Raw genomic sequence first — 26,238 nt, forward strand, 5'->3', positions numbered from 1 at the left:
AGAAGCCATGAAAAGTGTAACTTTTAGACACTTGGCACTTTGTTGCTGAAATGTAGGTCAGATTTGCGCAGCTTGTTAAAAGGATTTTCAACTCCTCCGTTGCCCTGTGAGCCAATGATATACCTAATGTCTTTTAACTAGATCCTAACGTAGTATGAAAAGTGACACCAATTAGCGGCTAATGCCATTAGCGCCTCGTTCGCCTTTTCTAATGTACTTGACCTCTTATTCCAGATCACTCATTTAGTCGATTAAATAAAGTTGAATTCAAATAAGGCCACGTTGAGAAAATGAGCAGAGGTTGATGTGGTGCTTGGCGGAAAGGTCAAGTTTGTGAGGCGACAAACGGCTTTGATGATGGCAAGTCTTGCTGTCGACTCAGCACAAAAACTCAAAGACATCTTGTAGCAAATAGCGACTTAAAAGCAAACTGGGACACGCTAAATATGAGCATGCTAACATTACACTTCTGAAAGGTGCTGTATGTAAATTTTTGACTCTTCTAATGCATAAAAATACCATTATATGTTTGCAGATATTTAAGAATGCTTAGTGAACATTCTTGTTTACAATGCTAAAGTTAGATGTTCTGCTTTGAAACTGTGCGTCACGTGCCAGAACATCTGTCTTCGTTTTTTTTTTTTTTTTTAACCAACCCACTGCCACAGCAAATTATATTTCAGCATCCCGGGTTGCCTTGTTGGAAAACTGGTTGGAAAAATTCATTCAGTCTTTCAGAAAGGCTCTCAAAGCATGTGCTCGAGACCGAAATGCGAACTCTGGTGGACAGTAGCAGACTCGGAAATGAGATGCAAATTCAGAGTTTCATGTGAGGTTATTAATTAACAAATAATAGAAATATTACAAACGTAAACATGAGTTGAGAAGGTACCACTGTCACACCGTGTCCTAACTACACGCTACGTGACGAGAATTGCAGTGAAAAGTAGTGAGGCTGTTTGCAGCAGATGAAACATGACAGAACTTTAAATACAGCCATTCAGAAGCACAGAATATGCACTCACTCACAAAATGATAAGGTTTATAATCTAATGAATACATATTAAGAATTATTTAACATTTAACATGATTAAGTGTACAGTACGTGCTGAATCACTGATATGTGTTGGTTTTGATTCACAGTTCTAAAGTTCAATTTTAAAAGATTTATTTTATTTTTAGGATCTGAGGTGAACTATATGCTGCTGCTTTTAGTGGTATGGCAATAAATGTCATGTGAAATGGCATTCAAACTCACATTATTAGCATTTAACATTAAATAAAGCACATGAGGTGTACCTGAGGTGATCATAGTCAGTTGCAAGAAATAGAGGCCGATTCTAATATAGCAATTCGAGAGGTTGTTTAGAACGAAAACTCCTTTTATTATAGAAAATATATCCCTCTATAGCATGCCGTTGCTCACATAAACACTATTTAAATCAGCCTTAATGCACGATCATCATACTCACTCCTGTTTGTTCTCAATCTGGCAACTTTGACTTCCATGTGTTTTCAACCAGGAATGTAATACCTAGTTCAACCACTGGGTGTCAAACTTGGATATTGCACCTTTAAAGATGCAATTGTCAGATACATTATGTTTCTAAAAGGTATATTTGCTTACAATATCAGATTTTTTCTTGATTATTGTGGCCTAAAAGAATGTTAATGAAATATAAATAACAGTTAGAAAGTTCAGTTTTACTATTTTAAAACCATTTTGCTAATGTCCAGATCTGGCAAGAGCAATTTTAGCATAGCTTAGATTAGCATATATCGTTGAATCGTATTAGACAATAAGCATGTCGCACAAAAAAAAAAAAAGAAAAAAAAGGGAGAAAGACAAAAATTTACATCTTTTTCCTATTTAAAGCCTGACCCATCTTGAATATTATTGCGCCTACAGCAACCATGGTACAGCAGCAAAGTTCCTTGATTATTACGCCCGACTGAAAGTATTCATAGCCATATCAACAATATAACCATATTTAACTTTTAATTGTACACAACGTAACTACAAAATAGTCAAGCTTTAACTAGGAAAAATATTGAAACTTTTTATTGAATTTTGAATGAGATGCTAATGGTCTAATCTGATTCAATGATCTATGCTAAGCTAAGCTAAAACTGCTTCCATCAGACTCTGAGATCAGATGAATGGCTTTAAAAAGTTATAAGATAATCCTATTTCCAAAAAGTGAACCCTTAAACAAAATTATGTAAACAAGTTGAATCCCAACATTGCATATTTAAATCAGGCAGTGCACATACAGTATGTGTGTAGATTGCAAAATTTGCATTAGGCTCACTTAAACGAGCTATGTGAAATAAACTTTGGCCTTGAGGATTATAGTTTCCTGGAGGAAAATTGTTAATACAATATAAGAGTTTGTAGGACATGTATAATATGACTCTTAAGTGGTCAAACACAGAGGTGCTACACATGTGGCGTGTCTATTCTAGGGGGTGGGGTTGTGGGCGGGGCTTACCTTTGGCATGACACTGAAGTTCCACATTTTTTTCAACTTCCACAATCATATACCTCTTTGGTTTTGATGTGAAGTGTGGAGACTCTGTTCATACAAAAACACAAGTGAAAAACTTGTAAGTGCAAATAAGATATAAACATATCTTTAGAAAATAAGGGGTAAAATGAGAAAGTCCTATCACTGGAATGTTGGTAAAAGCTGAGTGGTTGCTAGGGTACTGCTAGTTGCTATTTCTTTGAGTGGTTGCTAGGGTAGATTATTGTATTGTTGCTAGCGTATTGTTAGGTGGTTTCTCATGTGTTTTAGGTGGTTGATGGGGTATATTTAGGAAGTTAACTTGATACTATTTGTGGTTGCAACCAGGGGTGACACTAAGTGGAGGGGTAAGTTAGGACGATTGTAAGGGCCCATGCACTTTTGGGAGTCCCCAGAGGTTATTAGTATTATAAGTTCTAGCAAGCGGGCTAACCTCAAATATTCTTTCCCATGGTTTTAAATTGCAACATTGGTTGCAACATTGAGACTTTAGCTCTAAGAAATCCATACTGTGAATTCCCTTTATTTTTCATTTATTTATTTATTTTTTGTTTGTATTTATTTAAATTTATTTATTTATATGTATTTACTATGAATAACTTGAAATTTTACTATGAAATAAGTTAATTGACTAATCCAAATCACCACCATGGACATGCTCCTAGTAAGAAGTTATCTCTTTAGAGCAATCAATATCTGTTTATTAGCTACTACAGCAGGGGAATTCTCGAGATATATCTGAGCTCAAACTCCTCACTCGCCTTGCAAATGGGAGGGAGCCCCAGGCTCAAGGATTTTATGAGCTCAGGGCTCTCTTCCGGGACAGCATGCCAAACAAGCTTTATAATCAATCATCAGCTAAACTCTTGAATAACATTTTTGTATATCATGATTCAGTTTTTACAATCTTAACTCAAAATACATTTTATTTATCAAATAGCACTGATCAAATCAAAACTGATTTGCATTCAATGTGTGTGTGATGATCTTTTCAGCACAAACAATATATAATTGCCACAAAAGTATCAAATAATTTGTGTTTTTTTTTTTTACATTTAAAAAAAAAACTGTATGTACAGTATATCAGAACCTCCGCATTACATAAACATCAGATGTACCATCATGTGGTCGAATAATATATGTTTCATGTAGTTTTTAGATGGTTGATTAGATGTTTTTGGTATTTGCTAAGTCTTTGCTAGGGCCACACAGAATCTGTGAATTTTTTTAGCAATTTCTGCGCAAAATTTTATAGTTAATCTGCGGATTTATGTGGAATATTTTGGCAGTATATCGTAATTAAAAATGTAATACACAAAACAAAAATAATACCTTTTAACTAGTTATTTAATGTTTACAAGACAAATCCAATTAGATCCACTAAAACATTGGTAAACAAAGCAAGTCTCTTATGTAATATATGTAACACATCTCCTAAAAGACAGAAAGAAGTACTTTACAAACTCTATTGTAAATAAATCAAATCAACATTTTCACATTAGTCAGTAATGTTACTGGAATTAATTAAAAAACTGAATAAATTTCAATTTACACACATTTAAACAAGTAAATAAATACACTCAATGATGGAATAAAAATCTGCGGAAATCTGTGGATTTCTGCACGTGCTGATTCCGTGTGGGCCGAGTCATACTGTAGCTACAAACAGTAATGCTTGAATATTCTTTGTATTTGATTTAAGTCTTTCCAAGGTGGTTGCTAAGGTGCGTTGGGAAGTTTCTAGGGTATCACTAGGTGGTCGCTTAGATGTTCTGTGCCGCTTTTTATGTACTTGGATTTATATTTTTCACCAATTAACATCAATACGATTGTGTTCTCGAGGGAAAACAGGGAGACATTCAAGATGTGCTTTTTGATGTCACGATGAAAGATTGAAATGTATGGATGTAAACTTTTACTAAACAGCATAAAAAAGCAAGAAGTCAGACCAAAAGTAGCAGTAATTTGTGCCATGCTTAGCTTATTATAACAGTAACAAATGTTATATACACTTACTGGCCAATTTATTAGGTACACCTTACTAATACCGGGTTGGACCCCCCGAACTGCCTTAATCCTTCGTGGCATAGATACAACAATCTACCGGAGAGATTTTGGTCCATTTTGACATGATAGCAACACGCAGTTGCTGCAGATTTGTCGGCTGCACATCCATGATGAGAATCTCCCATTCCACTGCATCCCAAAGGTGTTCTATTAGATTGGGATCAAATAGAACACATAGATCTAATGACTGTAGAGGCCATTTGAGTACAGTGAAGTCTTTGTTATGAGAACTTCAGGGAACTTCAAAGTCACTTTAATCACCCTTTTCCCCCATTCTAATGCTCGGTTTGAACTGCAGCAGATCTTCTTAACCATGTCTACGTGCCTAAATGTATTGAGTTGCTGCCATGTGATTGGCTATTAAAAATTTGTGTAAAAGAGCAGTTGGACAGGTGTACCTAATAAAGTGGCCGGTAAGTGTATATACTTTATGCACATAGGCAAAAGAAAACTCTTTCATCGATACCACTTTTATTTTCGAGTTTCATGACAGGAAGAGCAAGACTCCTGTTACTTTTTCTCACACACCATGCTTTTTTCCCTCTTCTCGCCTTGTCTAACTCACTCCAAATGAAAAGAGACAAAGAACCTGCTAAGCGTGATGCTGATAACAGCTTTTCACTTACCAAAGAATACTGCGAAAAAAAGGAGGGGGTTAAACAAATAACAACAACAACAACAAAACGAACAGCATAACAATGTTACTTTGTTTCTAATTCGCACCCATCTTTTATTCTTGCTTTGCTCTCCTCCTTTTCGCTCTTTCTCACCAAATCAGCACTTATTCAGTCTCATTGTACGTTTATGCAGATGAGGATATACATATTCAGATTGGCGCCTGGATCGGATTCAACGGCAGAAACAATAAATACCTCCTCCGTCTCAACCTCTTTTCCACTGCTGGCTGCTCTGACATGTTCACTTTATCTTTCTATAAAAGTCTCTCTGAGCCTCCAACAGCCCCAATTTATTCATCACTCCATTGGCTGCCTCATGCATATGCATGCCCCCCCTTTCGCCCAATCATGTAAGGCGCACACCTGTCAGATAAGCTCATTGAACGAATATTCGTTGCTGTTTCTAATAAGAGTGTGAGTTGAGGTATAAATATTCATAGCTCATCTTTTGCTGAAACAGATCTCAGGGCAGAGAGTAATATTTGTGTTTGGGGATCAAAGAGGTTGGGGATGTTTAAGCCCGATGACCTTCTAAAACACTGGAAACTGAGATTTATTATGCTGGGATCAATAATTAATGATGTGACAAGGAATGCTAGGAGAAAAATTTTTCAACGTGTAGATAAAAGTTTATAAGGAGCATGAGAGTTAGCTAATATTTAACTACAAGTGTTAAACAATAGTTTTTTAATATTTATAACACAGTTGGTTTTCACACTAAAGATTGGATTTTAAAGGCAGATCATGTCATTTTTACCACTAGAGGGCAGTTGTTCACAACAAACAAAGGCGAAGTTTGATGACTCAATAACTGAAGGTGCTTTTTACACCTAGACATTTGCTTCAGAACCAGGCACGATTGGCCCCTTAGAGCGGTTCTATTAGGCACATCCACTTTAGGGCATCCGCTGCGTAAAACATGTGCTGGATAAGTTGGAGGTTTATTCCACTGTGGTGACCCCAGTTTAATAAAGGGACTAAGCTGAAAAGAAAATGAATGAATGAATATATATATATATATATATATATATATATATATATATATATATATATATACAGTATATATATATATATATATATATATATATATACACACACACACACACACACACACACGCGCGCGCACACACACACACACACACACACACACACACACACACACACACACACACACACACACACACACACACACACACACACACACACACACACACACACAATTTCCACAGAAATTGACAGTGTGTGAGGTCAGAGTAGCTTATTTCTCAGAATTCAAAAAGTTTTCGAAACATTTGGAATAATCTAAGTACAAAAGTCAGAAATATATATAACACTGTTCTAGTAGTTTTTTAGATATATTACTAAAAAATTCTTACACATAAAGACTGTTCTTCCATTACTGAAAATTACTTGAAACCTTCTATAGTATTTGTTTATGTTCCTATATGGAAGTCGTTGATTGCAGGTTTCCATGTGGTTTCTATGTTATGATGTGACAAGTAATGCTATGAAAACAATTGTCAGTGTGCGAATAAAGTTTATATTAATTATGTTAAGCGAATATTTAACTAGATATCAATTTTTCAGGGTTTAAAACATGCACTAACTGAAGATTGCATTTTAAAGCCACAGCATGCAGTTTTCATCACAAGAGGGTGCATATTCAAAACAAACAAAGGCATAGTTTGATGACTCCATGGCTGAGTCTGGAATCATGAGAGTGGAACAAAACAAGGGTCGGAAAACAGGGCAAGACTAAACAATAAAATGCTTTGTAGTGTCACAATAAACAAGACTCAGCAATGTGTGTGAGGTATGTGTATAGTCTATAAAATAAGTTTTCATGAGCCACAGCTGTGTGCAAGTAATCAGGGGTAATTAGGAACTGGTGTGTGAGTGAGGTGCCTGATGGGAAATGTAGTTTGGTGGCAGAATTGTAGTTTGGGTGATAGATGTTTTCCAGTGATCTGCAAGGGCTAGATTGCTGGCTATCATGACAATATGACACTGCTCTATTATTTTTTGGATTTATTAATGAAAATGTCTTACACATAAGGATTGTACTTTTAAAACTAAAAATTCAACAAAAACATTGACTTCCATAGTATTCCATAGTGTTTTTGTTCCTACTACGGAAGTCCATGGTTACAGGTGTTTAACTTTATTAAAAAATATTTTATTTAGAGTTCAACAGAGAAAAAATAAAGGTTTGCAACCACTTGAAGGTGAGTAAATAGTAAATAAGTTTCATTTATGGGTGAACTATGCCTTTAACTTCTGCTGTCACATATGATGTAGGCGTCCCGTTGATTAAAATGTGATCAAGACAGGTCCGATCGTGATTTTGGAATTCAATGTATTTCTGAATTCAAACTGACACTTTCCACACCCTCAGAAAGATTTCTTAATCAAACCTATCCATCAGTCGCTCCGTTGGAGCTTTCTCCACAGTGGAACAGCTTTAGTAAATCAGTTTGAGCTACTGGGCAATGTCACTTGATCCAGTTAATATTCATGAGCAAAGAGGTGAGATATTCCCTTTTGTGCATGCTGTTTTGATGATGCATGTGTGACGCCAGCAAATTTTAGTGTCATTCTCAGATTATTTAGTGCACTTACATTATTTTGGTATGGTCAGCATAAGCATGTCATTAAGTATAGCTTAATATCTAAAGGAAATGTGAAATAATTGAGCTTACAGTCTTATTTCTAAAAGCATCTCCATCTGACAATATTTTTGCACTCTATGAATGATAACTTTAATGATTAACGATTTGTAAGACTCACAATTCTGAAAAAAATCCTATTTTTTATTCAGTGACAAAAACGAACTTACTTTAAATCTTCATTTGCAATTAAGCAAATTGTAATGGTTAATGATTAATTTGTGAGATGTTAAAGAGATAGTAACCCCCACCCCCTTCCCCGAAAAAAAAAAAATGTACTCACTATTTATTCACCTTCATCTTTTTAGTTTCTTTCTTCTATTGAACACTACTGAAGATATTTTGAAGAAAGCTGAACACCTGTAACCATTGACTTCCATAGTAGAAAAAACAAATACTATAGAAGTCAATGGTTACAGGCTTCTAACATTCTTCAAATTCTTTTCTTTTGTGTTTAACAGAATAAACTATTAAAGATTTCAAACAAGTACAGGGTAAGTTGCAGAATTTCCATATTTTGGTAAACTACTTCATTTTTTGGAGAAATTACCTTCCCAAAGCAAACACTAAGGAAGTCATTGGTTACAGGTTTCCAACATTTTTCAAAATCTCTTCTTTTGTGTTTAACACAATAAAGAAACCAAAAAAGTTTCAAACAAGTAAAGGGTGAGTAAATTACAGAATAAAGTTTTTGGGGTGAAATTACCTTTCAAACACAAGTACTATGGAAATCAATGGTTACAGGTTTCTAACATTTTTCAAAATATCTTTTTTTGGTGTTTAACAAAAAAAAAAAAAAAGAAAGAAACTAATGAATGTTTTAAATATTTTAAGTAAAGGTTGAGTAAATTCACAATTGAATTTTTTTAATGAACTGTATCCCTCTAACTGACAAATCTAATAATAAAAAAGTCTGAACTCATGACTCAAAAAGGTCACAGTTACCTTATGTTACCCATAATTGTTGTATTCAGTGGCAAAAACACTTTCATAATATCTGTATCAGCATCAACACCAATGGACAATGAATGTATTGTTATAGTTGTGTGTGTGTGCGTGTGTGTGTGTGTGTGTGTGTGTGTGTGTGTTGTTGCCAATTTGGCTTATCTACAGTAATTGATACATAAGCTTGGAAAACAGGACAGGAGCTGTACTTGACTGGAAATAGCTGCCCAGAGGCATTATCTAAATGTCACCAAGTGCCAAAAAAATAACAAACTTTTTACTATACAAGAGAAAAATTGAGCTGACTATGGTATTTAATCCAAGGATATGCTTGGAATCAAATCCATCTGAAACCAAAAAAAAAACTTCTCTTTAGGGCATTCTAGCTAAATGATATTTAAAATTCTGTCAGAACTTGCATGCAGCACAGGAAGAACAATACTGGTCATCTTACCCAGAACAGAGAGGTATGCTTTGGCTTCTGTGCTCTTTTGACTGCTGTTTCTGAGCGTGGCCTCGCACACGTACAGACCGCCGTCTGCTGAAGTGGGGTTACTGATGACCAGCCTGCGACCGAACGAGTCCACTCCTGCTGTTAGTCTCACCCCATTACGCTTCCAGAACACCTGCAGCCTGTCAAGAGATCTGCTCCACACAAACACACACACAAACACTGCACATTAACCGCCATACTGACATTAATACTCATGCCAAGAACTATAACGAGCACAGCAATTAGCTATCTGTTAAATAAGCAAGAAAAAAATACAATATATGGTGAATAAAGTGTGTGGGCAGCTCTAATCTCATAGAAGTCTAATTTTAATGTATGAAAGAACAAAAATAAATGTCAGAAAAAATACTGTCACATATTATTAGGGGGCAAGCACTATATGTTTATAGGTACCTATTATATCCATTAGTGTTCTTCTGTTATAGCAGCTCTATTAAGTCTATAGCGGCTCATATAATATGTTGTGCAATTGATTAACCATGTCAGTTTTAATTACTCTAGTGCCACCAACTGTCTAAATCAGCTTTTTTTTGTTTCTCAAATAAAGAGCAAATTAATTTTGAAAAGTTGACATTAGGTTATTTCCAGAACACTTAAAAATTGTTACATCTCAATACATCTGTTGCTATATTTCTGTAAAGCTATGACATCTCGACACCAAATTGTCGGTGCGTTCCAAATGAGAAATATTGTGAAGGCAGTGTTGTCAGATATGGCTGACTTTTTTTCAGCCCAAAAGCTGTCAAAAACCTACCTAAGCGCACAAAAAAATGCCCAAAAAATTAGATTAACATTTTATTTGAAGGTGCGGTATGTAAGTTTGACACTCCGAGGTTGAACTATTGCATTCCAGGATCAAAACAAACGCAAGCACATATTGCCAGATTGACGACCATCAGCAACTATCGAGCCTAAAGGCGGTTCCAAATAAAAGCAACGGCACGCGATAGAAGGAATATTTTCCATATTAAAAGGAGTCAACATCTGAAATTTATATTTTAGAAACGGCTTTTATTTATCAGGTAAACAACAGAATGCACTGATTTAGGGTACACCTCATGTGCGTTATTCAGTAAGCTGGGAAAAAAAAAAGACAGCGTTCCGGCACGTAACGCCCATTTTCAAAGCAGAATATCTGACTTCAGCATTGTTTTTCAGATAAACAAGTTTGTTCACTTGGCATGTTTCTTAAATATCTGCAAACATATTATGGTGTTTTTATGTTTTACAAGAGTATTAATATACAAAAAAAAAAAAAACGTACATACAGAACCTTTCATTTTAATTTATTTAAATTGGAATTAACCATTACTTTAACTGTCAGAATTTTAACCATACAGCAACCAACACCAGCATGCACAGAACCACGACATAACCGGATCACATCGAAGTACCAGCACCCACACGTGCACTTAATGCTGTGTAGATCGCACTACCTACCTTATTAGAGTATTTTTTACTTTCGAAATGGGGTATAAATTCCTCCCATTTGGTGTTTTAAATTATCTTGAACATTATTAGGTGCTGCTTGTCAATCAGACTATGCTTCTGTTTGTTCTTGCTGTCAATTGCGGAAAGAAAATGATAGAAAAAAGTGTCATGGTAAACGCTGTGTGTGCTGCAGGCGCTCTGTGATGCGCATGCACACAAATGGGAGTCAGACTTTGATACATCTTTCCTTCACCTCCTTTTGTGGGTGGGCCTATGTGGTTTGCGCTATGCACTGGTACCTGCTAACTCAATGGAGAAGCACACAGTTGTTTTGTCAAATAAGTTTCATATAAAATTTACGTTTCAAAACTGCTCAAATTTTGTCAACCTGCCAATGCCACTTTTTACCTGCAAAATCAAATCCAAAACCTCCAAATCTGGCAACACTGTCTGAAGGGCACCTTGGAGGCAAAACAAACATGGCTGCCATATTGAAGTGTTGTTCCAAATTGAAGTGTTAAAACTGGCCACTTAAAAATGGCCTTTCAGAATGAAGGATTTTGAATTATACAACTAATGGACACTTTAGGCCTCCATGATCTTTTGCTTTTGGAAAGTTGTTTGGTGTTGCACACTGCGTTCCATTTGGAAGGGCTCATCCCTATGGTTCGGGTCAGTATGCTTTGATAATAGTGGCACCTACTGGTCAATATGAGACTAGCGCCATCTATCGGTTAAACGTAATAAGCAATTATATTATTGCTTATTCCACAGGTGTCAAAGCCAGTTCCTGGAGGGCGGCAACCTTGCACAGTTTAGTTCCAACCCTGCTTCAACACACTTACCTGTGGGTTTCAAACAAGCCTGAAGGACTCAATAAGTTTGATCAGGTGTGTTTAATTAGGGTTGGAACTAAACTGCAGAGCTCCAGGAACTGGCTTTGACACCTGTGGCTTATTGTACTATTGGGCTACCTATATATGCCTAAAGACTCAATGCACATAGTGCTTAAGCCCGTTATTGCTGCTTGCAGCTATATACAACTAAATCACTTGATTTTTTTGTCAAATGCCATAGTAATTGTGACATAACTAAATAATAAAGGCTAATTTAAAAAAAAAATGTATATTTAAAGGGATAGTTGACACAAAAAGGAATATTCTGTCATCATTTATTCACCCTTCATTTATTTAAAACCTATTTGAGTGTCTTCCTTTGTTGAACACAAAAGAAGATGTTTTGAAAGATGCTGGTTGCTGGGACCAAATGACTTCTAAAGTACTTTACTTTCCTAGTATGGAAGTCGACTGGTCTTATCCAGCATTCTTCAAAATATCTTCTTTTGTGTTCAACAGAAGAAAGAAACCCATTAAGGTTTGAAACCACCCTTTAAATTACATGCTAATCCGGCTTTACATTGTACAGTATGTCAGCACACATTTTATAAATATGTACCAAACTGATCAAATCTAAACATTAACAAATGCATAACAGAGTCAAAGCCATCATGTTTTATCAGCAAGAAAAGGGAAATAACAGACTAACAGGCTAACAATTCTGACTAATGCAAATGACGTCACCAGTGTGACAGATAACAAAAGCAAGATAACAATGACAAACATCTCAGAAATGACTGAGGAGCCCTGTTTTTACCGGACCCCTGCCAGTGAGTCACAGCCATCGGGACGACCCACCTTGCATTAGCGACGCACTCAAGAGTGGCTTCACTCGCCCCCACAACCACTGATGTGTTCTTAGGTGCAATCACTATCACTGGGGCAACCAATTCAGCCGGGGCAATAACGTCTGCTATGAAGAGAGACAGGGAAAAGAACGGTTAAAAAAAATGAGACAGAGAGAGAGAGAGACGGCTGATTATTGGCACAATCAATCAGGTTAATAGACTGAGCATCATGGGGGAGATAAGGTTTTGTGATGAGGTGCTAAGATTTTTTTTTTCCGCTTGTCTTGCTTTCTTCTTTTTCTTCTCTCCTTCAATCATTGCGTTCTTTAAAAAAAACCCATAATACATGCAGACGAAAGTCAAATGACTATCTTCGGTTGACAGATGATGGAGAAGGGAAAGAAAGAGCTGGAGATGGAGGAAGATAGGTGAGTGGCGAAAATGACATGTGATTGCATCTTTTAAAGGAATAGTTCAGCCAAAAAAATGAAAATTATGTCATTTACTTCTCCTTGTGTCATTGCGTGCAATTACACCGAATGAGAAATGGAGCTTACAATCGGAGGAAAAAAAGATGGAAAGGCACTATAAAAGTTTCATAAGAGATGCACATGACTCTTGCAAGGCATTTTATGAAATGTTTCTATACCATTCTATTATGGTGCGTTTATGTGAGAAATCATTACTTCTGATTTATAAATGAATCTGCCTTTTTGAGCGAATCAATTGATCCCTTTTTTCAAAGACGCTCCCATTCAGAGTATTTAACTATAATAATTCAGTGAATAAGTAGATTTCCCAGAGATGGGTTGCGGCTGGAAGGGCATCCACTGTGTAAAAAACAAAACATGCTGGATAAGTTGGCGGTTCATTCCACTGTGGCGACCCCAGATCAATAAAGGGACTAAGCCGAAAAGAAAATGAATGAATGATTAAGGAGATTACACAATATTAACAATTATTGCATGATTTAACATGACATTTTAATTCATATCATTATTTTAGATCTATATTATATTATATTATATTATATTATAATATATTATATTATATTATGTTTTATTATATTATATTATATTATATTATATTATATTATATTATATTATATTATATTATATCCATATTATTCTACAATTCATACCCTAATTTATGGTGCATTGGCACATTATTTTGATGGTCCAGTTGAGTATTAGTAGACTGTCTGCTTAATATCTGTTACTTAATATACTGCTCCTTCAACAGACATTTGACTGACTATAAGAAACTTTGCAAGTATGTCAACTTACACTAACCCTAATCCCAACCCTAACAGTCTACTTATAATCGAATGAGAATTAGTTGACATGTAACTTAAATTCAACAAAATGGACCATTAAAATAAAGTGTGACTCAATAATTCAGACATTTGATTTAAAAACTGACTAAATAAAAATACTAATATTCTATATCTATATTTTTCCATATTATTCTACAGCTCATCCTCTAATTGCAGTGCTACAGTGGTACGGTGAAGTTCGTTTCGGTTCGGTATGCTTTTATGACCGCTTCTACAAAAGGTACCTAAAAGCGAACCATACCATACCACTTTTTGGGTACCCTTTGCAAAGGGTACCTAGCACAGCAAAAGGGTACCAAAAGGTGAAGCTAGACGCGCAACTGAACGCTATTTTACAGCAATACTTAACTCGCTCGTGAACAAGCTAGAATGAAGACAAAAGAACCGCCATGTTTTAAATACACAGCCAAGACATTACACCATAATAATATATACATATAATAACAAGCTATGGTCGACCCGAGCTTAAACAAACCTTTCGTCATCTTGATGAACAGCCACAAAGCCAGGAAGAAAAGCAACATCTGCCTTGTGCACTGTAATTGATTACAAGGCCATCTAAAGTGTGAGCAGTTTAACTTTCTCGTTTGCGCTTGCTGCTCGTCTATTTGAAATAACAAACTTCTTGAGCTGATGATAATAACCTGCACGTGATTATTGAAGTGCTTCTGACATTTGATCCTTTCAGAAACAAACAAACGCGAGACTGATGTGAGAAAAAACAAAGGAGAAGCCGGAACAACAAAAGAGCAAATGATTCTTTCAGCAACCTAAAACATGAACAAACTGCCATGTTTAACTATTATCATCACCTTCTGGACTATTATGATTTTGGATTGACGGATTTACTTTCTTACAAGAGGTTACTGGTGAAAATTAAAGATACAGATGAGAGGTTTGCACTGAATGTGGGTTATATGTTGAGTTTCATTTCTGAACTCAAATAAGGACTAAATGTATGCTGTGAGTAGTTTTCCTGTAATTGGTAACATATCGGAGACTGTAAGGGCTGATCATGTTTATATACGTTGCATTTATTTATTTATTTTATAAAATGCAGTTGTAGGCTATTTTGCATCACTGATCTGCAGTTATAATCAAATCATGTTCATATAACGTTATACACAAGTATTTATGTGTATAAAGCATCCGTTTTGTGAAAAGTCATTCTCATATGGTGTGAACCATTCGCACAGCTTTACTTGACATTTTCTGGAGTAAGAATGTAGTAGACTGAAACTTTATGTCTTACACCACGCCCAACAAAAGGGTACCATTGGTACCCTTTTAGCAGTGGAAATGCAAGCCTGATTAAGATGACTAGTACCGACCCGTACCGTACTGTACCACTCAGTGGAAACGGGCCATAAATTACAAAATGATTCAACTCATTGAATCAATTTAGAGTTTTGTATTTAAAAACAGGCTAAATAAAAAATATATATACTATTTTATATATATTTATCCATATTATTCTACAGCTCATACTCTAATTACTGGCATTATTTACAAAATTTGAGATTTCTGATTAAATAATAAGCAAAAAAAAAAAGTCAGATATTTTCTGTTAATCAGTTTATCTAATTTGCAAAATGATTCAACTCAGGGACTCAGTATTTCAGACTTTCGATTAAAAACAGACTAAATAAAATACATTTTTGTTACGTATGCAGACACTTTTCCTGGCTTTTAAAACTTGTAATATCCGTAGCTTGTACTGTAAGTCATGCATTTTTCTTTTATGATACTTTTATACATTTTAAATATAAAATAGAAAATGATATGAGTAAATAACAGCATTTTCCATTTATAAGAATGATTCCTTTAAGCACTGACGAGAACGGTGAACATGCACCTCAGATGAAAACCAGTCTACCATGACAAATAAACTGGCACACAGATGCAAACACACACACGTACACGCACACTCACACACACACACACACGCTTTGATCTGATCTTTGATCAGTGACTGGAAAGGTGTAATGCTTTCTCACATCCTCCAAACCCTGAGCATGACAGATGCTCTAACTTTTGTAATATCAGTAGGAATGTATGTAATTTATGCATTCATCTCACTGTATCTCATCATTCAAAAAGATGACAAACAAAGCACAAAAAAAAAAAAAACTAGCGAAGCAGAGCAAAAATGAAATACAAAAGACTGGAGCGAGCGAATTGGAATTGGACAGGAAAAGTCAATAAGAAAAGGAAGAAGATATATAGCAGTACTCTTTCTGAGACATCTAAACACGGTGTTATTTCAGAACTGTAGATGTACACTCACTGGCCACTTTATTAGGCATAACTGCAGTTAAAACACATTTTTAATCAGCCTATCACATGGCAGCTACTCAATGCATTTAGGCATGTGGACATAGTCAAGACGATCTGCTGCAGTTCAAAGCGAGCATCAGAATGGGGAAGAAATGTAATTTGAGTGACTTTGAACATGGCATGATTGCAGGTATCAGACGGTCTGAGTATTTCAGAAACTGCTGATCTACTAGGATTTTCACGCATAACCATCTCTAGGGTTTACAGAGAATGCTCAGAAAAAAAAGAAAATATCCAGTGAGCGGCAGTCCTGTGGGCGCAAATGCCTTGTTGATGGAGAATGACCAAACTGGTTCAAGCTGATAGAAAGGCAGCAGTAACTCAAATAAGAACTCATTACAACCAAGGTATGCAGAAGAGCATCGCTGAATGTGCAACATGTCAAACCTTGAGGCAGATGGGCTATAGCAGCAGAAGACCACACCAGGTGCCACTCCTGTCAGCTAAGAACAGAAAATTGAGGCTACAATTTGCACAGGCCCACCAAAATTGTACAATAGAAGATTGGAAAAACAATGCCGTGTCTGATGAGTCTCAATTTCTGCTGCGACATTCAGATGGTAGGGTCAGAATTTGGCATCAACAACATGAAAGCAAGAATCCATTCTGCCTTGCATAAATGATTCAGGCTGGTGGCAGTGGTGTAATGTGGGTGGTGTGTTGGAGATATTTTCTTGGCACACTTTGGGCCCATTAGTACCAATTGAGCATCATGTCATCGCCACAGCCTACCTAAATATTGTTGCTAACCAGGTCCATCCCTTTATGACCACAGTATACTCATCTTCTGATGGCTACTTCCAGCAGGATAATGCACCATGTCATAAAGTGTGAATCATTTCAGGTTTCTTGAACATGGCAATGAGTTCACTGTTCTCAAAGGGCCTCCAAGGTAACCAGAGCTCAATCCAATAGAGCACCTTTGGAATGTGGTGGAATGGGAGATTCGCGTCATGAATGTGCAGCCAACAAATCTTTAGCAAATGCGTGTTTCTAACATATCAATATAGACCAAAATCTCAAAAAAATATTTCCAGTATCTTGTTGAATCTATGTCACAAAGGATTAAAGCAGTTCTGAAGGCAAAAGTGGGTCCAACTCGGTACTAGCAATGTGTACCTAATAAAGTGGCCAGTAAGTGTATAACTAAACTATGGGTCCTTAGCTTTCTGCCTTGTTTCTAGGCATGGCACCTGATTTGCATACAGTAGTTTGACACATTCTAAATCAGTACCAATTACATTGTGCAAAACCTGGATGATTGTAGGGCTAACAGTTCCCAATTTTGCACTACTGATGTTCACAGATTATTAGTAGACAGTGTGATTTACATGTTCCATGTTGGACCTGGAACAAAAACAATTAGTTTAACTAAGCAGCAGACTGTGAATTATAGGAGGACTTAATTCTGGCTAATATGACATGACAATGATTTACATGTTATGGCTGATAAGCTATGAAATAGTAACAAAGTTGACAAAAATTACCAAAACATGTCATATAAAATATGAAAATTAAATACCACAGTACGTGTACATAAAGCGTGTCTTTTGGATGTTAATGACTATAAGTGTGCACAATAAAATATGTTTCATTTTGGGTGCATTTATCAAAGTAAAAATAATTAAAATAGATTAAATATAATAAGTATGGTCTTATTTTATTGTTATTATTATTATTATTAGTATTAATATTATTAATAATAATAATGATGATGATGATGATGATGATGATGATGATGATGATTATGTATTAAATATAATATACTAAATAAATGAATAAATAAATGTATTAATTGATTAATCAATTAGTAAATAAATTAATTAATTTAAACTAAATCTTTGTTTTAATATCATATATTCCTGTTTAGTTGAATCCTTTATCTACTTCACGTTATTAAACATGCATTATATATTCATTTAAATTAATTGTATTGCCGTACTTAAATCACAGGCTGTTTGTTTATTTAAAATATGCATTTAAATAATTGCAAATAAATAAATATTAAGTGAACTTTTTTGAATAAAGACTTTACCTAGGCCTGTGTTCAATTAATGTAAACATTTGAACCAGAACCAACTGCACTCATCTAAATCTCAGTGTGCGAATTGTGATATCAAATTGGACGGCAAACAATTAACATAAATACATTAACTATGATCCAACAGAAGTAAGAATCTCGCTCCAGCTCCCATCACTCAGCGCTGCCGTCAGATTAATTCAGTGAGTCTATCCATCCATTCTCATAGCGCGCTTGAGGAAGTGCTGATTATAGCTGCGTGTTATTTTTCAGAGCGAGCTCAGAAGTACAGTACAGCCCGAAGAACGGCGCCAATGAAAAGGAGGATTTGCGCTAAGGGGAAAAGACAGAGTCTGGCGCTTCTGAGTTAATGCTGCTGTCAGATGCTCCAAAGCTCTGGAATAGCCCTCGTGAAAATGTTCAGACACACGGTCCAAATTTAAATCTAGATCAAAAACTTTTTAGTTAAGCTTTCAGATAATACGTCTTGTGACAGCAATACTGATGGTGACATATTATGTCCATTTTTAGAAGATGTCCAATAAATCTCTGGTGTCTGGTAAGTTTTAGCCTGAAATTCTCCATGGATCGCTTACTATTGCTTGTCAAATTTGCCCCATTTGAGTAAGCAACTTTGTGTATGTCCCTTTAAATGCAAAGAAGGTGCTGCTTTCTAGAAATCAATGGACAAACCTTTTTTTCCCACCATATGGTTTAATAAATAAATAAATAAATAAAAACACATGGTTTAATTAAAAATAAATAAAACATTCAAAAAGTGTAAATAAATTGCAGATTGGTATTTCATAAAAAGCAACCCAGGTTCATTATGAATACGTTCCCTTATATAGATTTCAGCGAAACGCCAAATATGTCCCAGGAGGTATGCTTTTTGCAGTTTTTGTTTTCGCGAATTCAACAGAGGCCACTGTGTATGCTTTTTCAATCTCAAATTTCTCTCGCAAATGCCATTCATGCCTGCACTTCTTGCGTAAATCCACCAGAGGCCGCTGTGTACAATTTTACAGATCTTAAATTTCTCTTGCGAGTGCCATTCATACCTGCTCTTCTTGCGTAAATCCACGAGAGGCCGCTGTATACAATTTTTCAGATGTCAAATTTCTCTTGTGAGTGGCATTCCCGCCTGCTCTTCTCGCATAAATTCACCAGAGGCCGCTGTGTACGCTGTTTCAGATCTCAAATTTCTCTTGCGAGTGCTATTCATGCCTGCTCTTCTCACGTAAATCCACCAGAGGCCACTGTGTATGCTTTTTCGGATCTCAAATTTCTTCGCTAGTGCCATTCACGCCTGTTCTTCTCGTGTTAATCCACCAGAGGCCGCTGTGTACGCTGTGTACGCTTTTTCAGATCTTTTTCAATTTACTCTTGTCAGTGCCATTCGTGAGTGCCATCCTCTCATGTAAATCCACCAGAGGCTGCTGTGTACGCTTTTTCAGATCTCAAATTTCTCTTGTGAGTGCCATTCGTGCCTGCTCTTCTTGCGTAAATTGACCAGAGGCAGCTGTGTACATATTTGCAGATGTCAAATTTCTCTCGCGAATGCCATTCTTGCCTGCTCTTCTCGCGTAAATCCACCAGATACGGCAGTGTACTCTTTTTCAGATCTCAAATTTCTCTTGTGAGTGCCATTTGTGAGTGCCATCCTCTCGCGTTAATCCACCAGATGCCGCTTTGTACGCTTTTTCATATCTCAAATTTCTCTTGCGAGTGCCTTTTGTGCCTGCTCTTTTTGCGTAAATCCACCAGATGCCACTGTTTACGCTTTTTCAGATTTTAAATTTCTCTCACGAGTGCCATTCCCACCTGCTCTTCTCGCGTAAATCCAAAAGAGGTCGCTGTCTACGCTTTTTCAATCTCAAATTTCTCTCGCGAGTGCCATTCGTGCCTGCTCTTATCGCATAAATCCACCAGAGGTCTCTGTCGACTGACTGACTGACCGACTGATCAACTGACCAACCGATTCCTCCACCCACAGCATCATACCGCCTCATAGGATTCTTTTTAAAGACAAAATCCAGCTAAACGTAGCTCTGGCTACATAATTCCCGCTCTCCAGAAATGTATAGGGATGTACCTAATCACAAAGAGCTTGTGTTGCAAAAAAGTTATTAAAAAGGTTTTTACTATGTCAAGAATAAATATATTCGTTAGCAAAATAAACGAATAAACAAATTTTGATTTCGGAACAACTTTAAAGCTTGCCTAATAATATATTGAGCAGGGACGGGGTTTAATTTTTGCTCATCTTCTCATCTTTCACTTGCAGACACTAAAAATTGAAGGGGTGTGGCTATGCATATTTCACCCAAGCCGTCAAACTAATGTCATCCGAGCAGGACTGCTATTCCAGTATGGAAGGAAATTGTTCGATTTTGCTTAAAGATTTTTGGTAACATTTTCGTTCACTTTAATTCACGATATTAACAATTGATTAACTAACACTACTAGCTTAATAACAACTAATTAGCTGTTTATTAATAGTAAGCTACAGTAGAAGTTGGCTTTAGGTTTTGGGTAGGACAAGGGATGCAGACAAAGAACATAATGAACAGTTAATATCCTAATAGGCAGGACATAAGCCAGCAGTTAATACCATATATTGTGACTTAAACTAAAGTGTTCCCTTTTTTAGTGGATTAACTGTTCACCTTAAAATTAGCCATGCAGACTTTAATATGTATCATTTAGAGGAAAGATAAACAGAAAATACCACACTTAACACTTTTTCCCTCAGAGATTCATTCATATACAAACTCCAATTGTGTTTCTATTCATTTGGCATCTCAACCTATTTAAAATCGTCACATGTTAGAATTGATTTCTAACCAGCTCATGTTTTATCATTACATCCCTAGTCTAATGAAAAGCGCTATACAAATAAAACCAAACTGAACTGAATTGCAGTCAGGACTCTGTCTGACATGCTGTTGACATGCTGTCCTCTTTCACAGGTCTTTTCACCAGACAGAGATTAGCCGCCTTGAGCGCTTCAAGATGGACGTAAGACAATGTAAAACAGCTAGACACACACACACACCCAAGGAGAGGGGTCATTCAGCGAGATCGGATGTAATAATCTTAATCCAGTGTCTACATGACTAGTGAGTGAGATTACGACATGTGGAGATATTAAATTCGTCTCTGAGGAGAATCCATTATCTTAAGCCTCTAACAAATCCATCTAAACACACAGTACAAGAGAGATTACACACACACATACACACACACAGCATGGGTGAGAGCAGACCGGAAAGAGAAAGCATGCATGTTTTTTTTTCCTCTGAACTCTGATATGTCGATGTGTGCATATATTAAGCAGTGTGAGACTATGGATCATGCTGTGTGTGTGGGTTAAGCTTTAGCATTTCCCATTTTGCAAGCTTACATTTTAAAGGCCCACAAAAGCAATTACAATAATCAGACATGTTGTAGTGCTAAAATGCATGCTTTTGTAATGCGCTGAATGCAAAATAATAGAACTAAATGCTAAACACAGACGGTAAACTGCGTATGGGTTTGTTTGAAATGAAATTGATGCTGGCAATAGTACAGTATTTACAGTGATTAAGGGAATATGTTTAAAATATGTATGGATTTTTAACTATTAATTGATTCCATATATTAACTTTTTTTTTATTGAAAAAACTGTACAAAACCACGCACATCTCTCTTAATTGGGTGCTCAGCCAAAACCGCAAAAAGTGCAAATTAAATGTAAATCAAAGGCGGGAACACCAAGCCTCCAAAAATACAAATTTATTAAATTAAAAAGGCTGACACAGAGCGTGGAACGTTTCGACCCACCCGGCTCTTTATCAGACAGAATGATGAAGAGCCGGGTGGCTCGAAACGTTACATGCTCTGTGTCAGCCTTTTTAATTTAATAAATTTGTATTTTTGGAGCCTTGGTGTTTCCGCCTTTGATTTACATGTAAAATTAAATGTAAAAAAGTTAAATAAAAGAAATGAAGTAAAATAATAAATAAAATGAAATAAAATAAAATAAAATAAGAGATAAAATATAAAATTAGAAAAATAAAAAAATAAAAATAAAAATAAAAATAAAAATAAAATTAAATTAAATTAAATTAAATTAAATTAAATTAAATTAAATTAAATTAAATTTAATTTAATTTAATTTAATTTAATTTAATAAGGATGGAAAAGCATCAACAACAAATCAGAGACAAAACCGAATTTAAATGAAAAAATAAATAAAGAAATAAATATAAAATCAAAAAATAATAATTAAACGAAATAAAAAATAAATAAAATAAAAAGATAATAAAAAAAATAAATAAATAAAAAATAAACAAAATAATTAATAAAACAAAATAAAATAGTATAAAATAAAATAGGGAAGGAAAGGTATCAAGAACAAATTAGGGAAAAAGTCAAAACAAACAAATAAATAAATAATCAAATAAATAAATAATTAAAATAAAATAATAAAATAAACTAAAATATTGTAAGATACAGTATTGAAAATGTATTTATTTATTTTTTAAAGTTTGATTTAGTTACAATTGCTCGCATATATTCATTAATATGTATGGCCAATTAATCCATTAATTTTTCATTCGGTTAATTAAAACTAAAAAAAATAAATAAAAAATAAAACATTAACAAAAGTATTTTTACATTTCAAAACAAGTCTGCAGTGCTTTTATGAAAAACAGGAAATAACTGCAAGACATTCTATCTTCTACTATTAAAGCATTTAACTGCCTCTAATAAATACTACGGATGTTTTTCATTGCTTATGCTGTTCCCTATAACCATGCAGCGTATGGCCACCATTCACGAAGAGCTAAAGTTTTAATAAAGCACTCTACTAGTGGAGGCTTACAATCCATCTCCTAAAACTAAGACGGTGGATGGCTTGTTATTACTCTCATCACTGTTCTCCATTCAGCCCACCATTCTGAACACAGCCCGCGTCTCATCTTCTGGGCAATCACAAAAGGGAAATGCCAAAAGGACAAATGTTCACTTCATAATTCAAAATCTCAACGCAGATGATCATCTGAGGTCATCAGAGCAAGCAGACAGGAGAAAAGAGAGGATGCGGCGGACGAGAGAAAAAGAGAAAGAGAGAGAGAGAGAGGACGGGCGAAGATTACAAGCTTTAAGAGTTCATTAGAGTGTCTTACCAAGGGAACCACGATTCCTCTTGTTTACTGCTCATCAGGTCATAGAGAGCAGAGAAAGACAAAAAACAAAACAAAGAAAGAAATCAGAAATAAATCACCCAAATACCTCAAAATACAACCTCAAGTCCACTGTTCCTGGCCCCTCCATCATGCCTGCCATGATTTTACCATCCGGCGATGTGGGATTATGGGAATTTGCTGACCCTTGACCTTCATTAATAGAGCTGAGACACTTACTGGCTTCATTCTTTTACTTACACCAACAAACTGAGGTGTAGAAACAGTACATGCTCCTATACCAGAGTAATCCTATAAAGCTAACGAGTTACCTGTTTGGTCCCTGTTAATCATGTATAAAAGAACACACACTTATAATTTTTGAGAACTCTCCACAGCCGTAATGTGTTTTATGCTGTAAAAAACACTTATTACCCTAACCCTACTCTTAAACCCAAACAAATGCCAATTTTTGAACGTCAAAGGACCCCGTTGCGTATGATTTTACAGTGTTTTGAAATATGAGGACACAAGGCATGTCCTCGTAAACCACCTTAACAGAGTACAACTAGGCAGGGCTCTAGACCAGTGGTCACCAATCTCGTTCCTGGAGGTCCGGTGCCCTACAGGATTTAGCTCTAACTTGCCTCAATACACCTGCCTGGGTGTTTCAAGTATACTAATAAGAACTTGATTAGCTTGTTCAGGTGTGTTTGATCAGGGTTGGAGCTAAAATCTGCAGGACACCGGACCTCCAGGAACACGTTTGGTGATCTCTGCTCTAGACCTACTTTTTGCACTGGTTGCCAGTGTGCCCAAATTTCTTTTTTTGACTGCATCACATTCATCAAATAATTGCTTTGTACAATTTTTATTTTACAATTTTCAGGTGACACAAAAAACACAAATTTCGGCACAATGACTTTCTCACACTCACAATCATCACATTTCTAAACATAACTGTTTTAATAACTCATTTCTAATAACGATAGTAATACAGTAAATAATATTTTACCAGATATTTTTCAAGACACTTCTATACAGTTTAAAGTGAAATTTAAGGGCTTAAATAGAGTATATAGGTTAACTAGGCAGGATAGGGTAAATATATATAGACTTTCTCCAGAAGAAAAAATATTATCAGACATACTGTTAAAATTTCCTTGCTCTGTTAAACATCATTTGGGAAATATTTAAAAAGAAAAAAAAATCAAAAGGAGGCTAATAATTCTGATTTCAACTGTATATATATAAAAAAAAGAATATATGAAAAACTGCTTATTTACGGATATTTTGTAGAGTGTACCCATGCCATTATACAATGTCATGTCCTCTTAAACCACGAAGACCTGTAAACACACAGACACACACTTGTACAGCTTTCTTTATAGGGACTTTCCATGGACATAATGATGTTGATACTGTACAAACATTATATTTTACCCCCCTACCCCTAAACCCAACCCAACCCTCACAGAACACAATCTGCACTTTTACATTTTAAAATACTTCTTTCTGTGTGATTGAAAAACCATTTTCCTCATGGAGACAAAAAAAAATCTCCCCACAAGGTTAAAATGTACTGATATTGCTATACTTGTTGGGACATTTAGTATTCACAGAGTAAGTAATACAATACACACACACAAACACACAGAAACAAAGAGATGCATTTTGATCAGTGTCACACAGGAATAAAAAGATATTCAAAATTTATGAAATGTAAATATATTTCAGTCGTGTTTGTGCTCAAAATAGTTTCAGCATGTTAATATGGCAATCGTAATGTATTTGATTTGGCAGACCAGATCTGCTACACATGGTCCTGCAGAGCAAGCATGGACTCGTTAATGTAAATAAATGCAGAGTCACTTGTGTCTCAGAAATTCTGCCAAAAACAAATCATTTAAATACCACATGACGTTGCAATTTTTATCATCTTGAAAGATTATTAACTGAATGCATATTAAAACCTTGTCAGTTTAAACTCACACATTCATATCACTGAGAGAAAACAAGCTGCCAGAAAACTGGCATTAAACTAAAGTTCTCTTTACTGTAGCATCTTAAAGGGCTAGTTCACCAACAAATAAAAATAATCACATCATTCACTCTGCATAGCTGTTTCGTTTTTTTTTTTTTTTTTTTTTTTGTCAAACCAACTTGATTTTACCAAGACAACACAACTTAATAAATCTGTCATAAACAAAATTTTCATAAAGTCATTATAATAGTGTCACGGATAGTACAACAGCAACATTCATATTTTTCATATTCATCTAAAATTATATTTACCGAACATTTTCCCAATTCATTGCATTTAATGATATTTTATGAAATGTAAAACTACAGTATAAGCCTTTCATTTAATATACTGTCAGGTCTTCATACAAGATGGCATTGAAGTGAACATCTCTCCTTGTCTCTGTCTCTGTGTCTCGCATGACATCCTCAGCATCGCTGAGCTTTAATTGGTTGCACTGTACGTTAGACGGGTGTCATGTGAACAGTCAGAATGTCTGAGAGAAGCAAGTGACACATTACGAAATAATAAACATTCCAAACCAAACAAACATTGTATTGTTGATGTCAAATAACCTGATTACATGCATTTTTAATTTAGTTCTGATTAAAAATATCTTCAAATGAACTCCAGCCAACAGTGCGTTAATACAATGTGAGTTTCCTGATCTTGTCCAGTAAGTAAGTGAAAAGATTCACTCAAGGACACAGCGATCATTAAGAAGGGAATTGAATGATTCTGGTTCTGATTTCAAAAGCACTTCAAATGTGTTTTGGGTTCTTTAATGATTAATTCAGTACTGAAGGATGGTTATGTTAGTCACTGAAACGTTATTGAGA

General features: G+C 35.5%; 1 protein-coding gene across 18 annotated transcripts in view; it reads right to left on the bottom strand.

Annotated features, from left to right (window-relative positions):
• The window catches only part of sdk1b (sidekick cell adhesion molecule 1b), a 456,411-nt gene that overhangs the window by 157,389 nt on the left and 272,784 nt on the right, over positions 1–26,238 (bottom strand). For 6 of the 18 annotated variants that reach the window (NM_001443427.1, NM_001443428.1, XM_087235709.1 and 3 more), the window contains 4 exons: positions 23,380–23,406; positions 12,523–12,637; positions 9,338–9,528; positions 2,493–2,576 (listed from right to left, as the gene is read on the bottom strand). In NM_001443427.1, the coding sequence (NP_001430356.1) occupies positions 2,493–2,576; positions 9,338–9,528; positions 12,523–12,637; positions 23,380–23,406 (417 nt within the window). The remainder of the gene's footprint in view (positions 1–2,492; positions 2,577–9,337; positions 9,529–12,522; positions 12,638–23,379; positions 23,407–26,238) is intronic. The other 12 variants (NM_001443429.1, NM_001443430.1, XM_087235710.1 and 9 more) reach the window with 3 other exon arrangements.

Source organism: Danio rerio, chromosome 1 (genome assembly GCF_052040795.2).
Source record: "Danio rerio strain M-AB ecotype USA chromosome 1, GRCz13ab, whole genome shotgun sequence".
NCBI classification, from domain to species: Eukaryota; Metazoa; Chordata; class Actinopteri; order Cypriniformes; family Danionidae; genus Danio; species Danio rerio.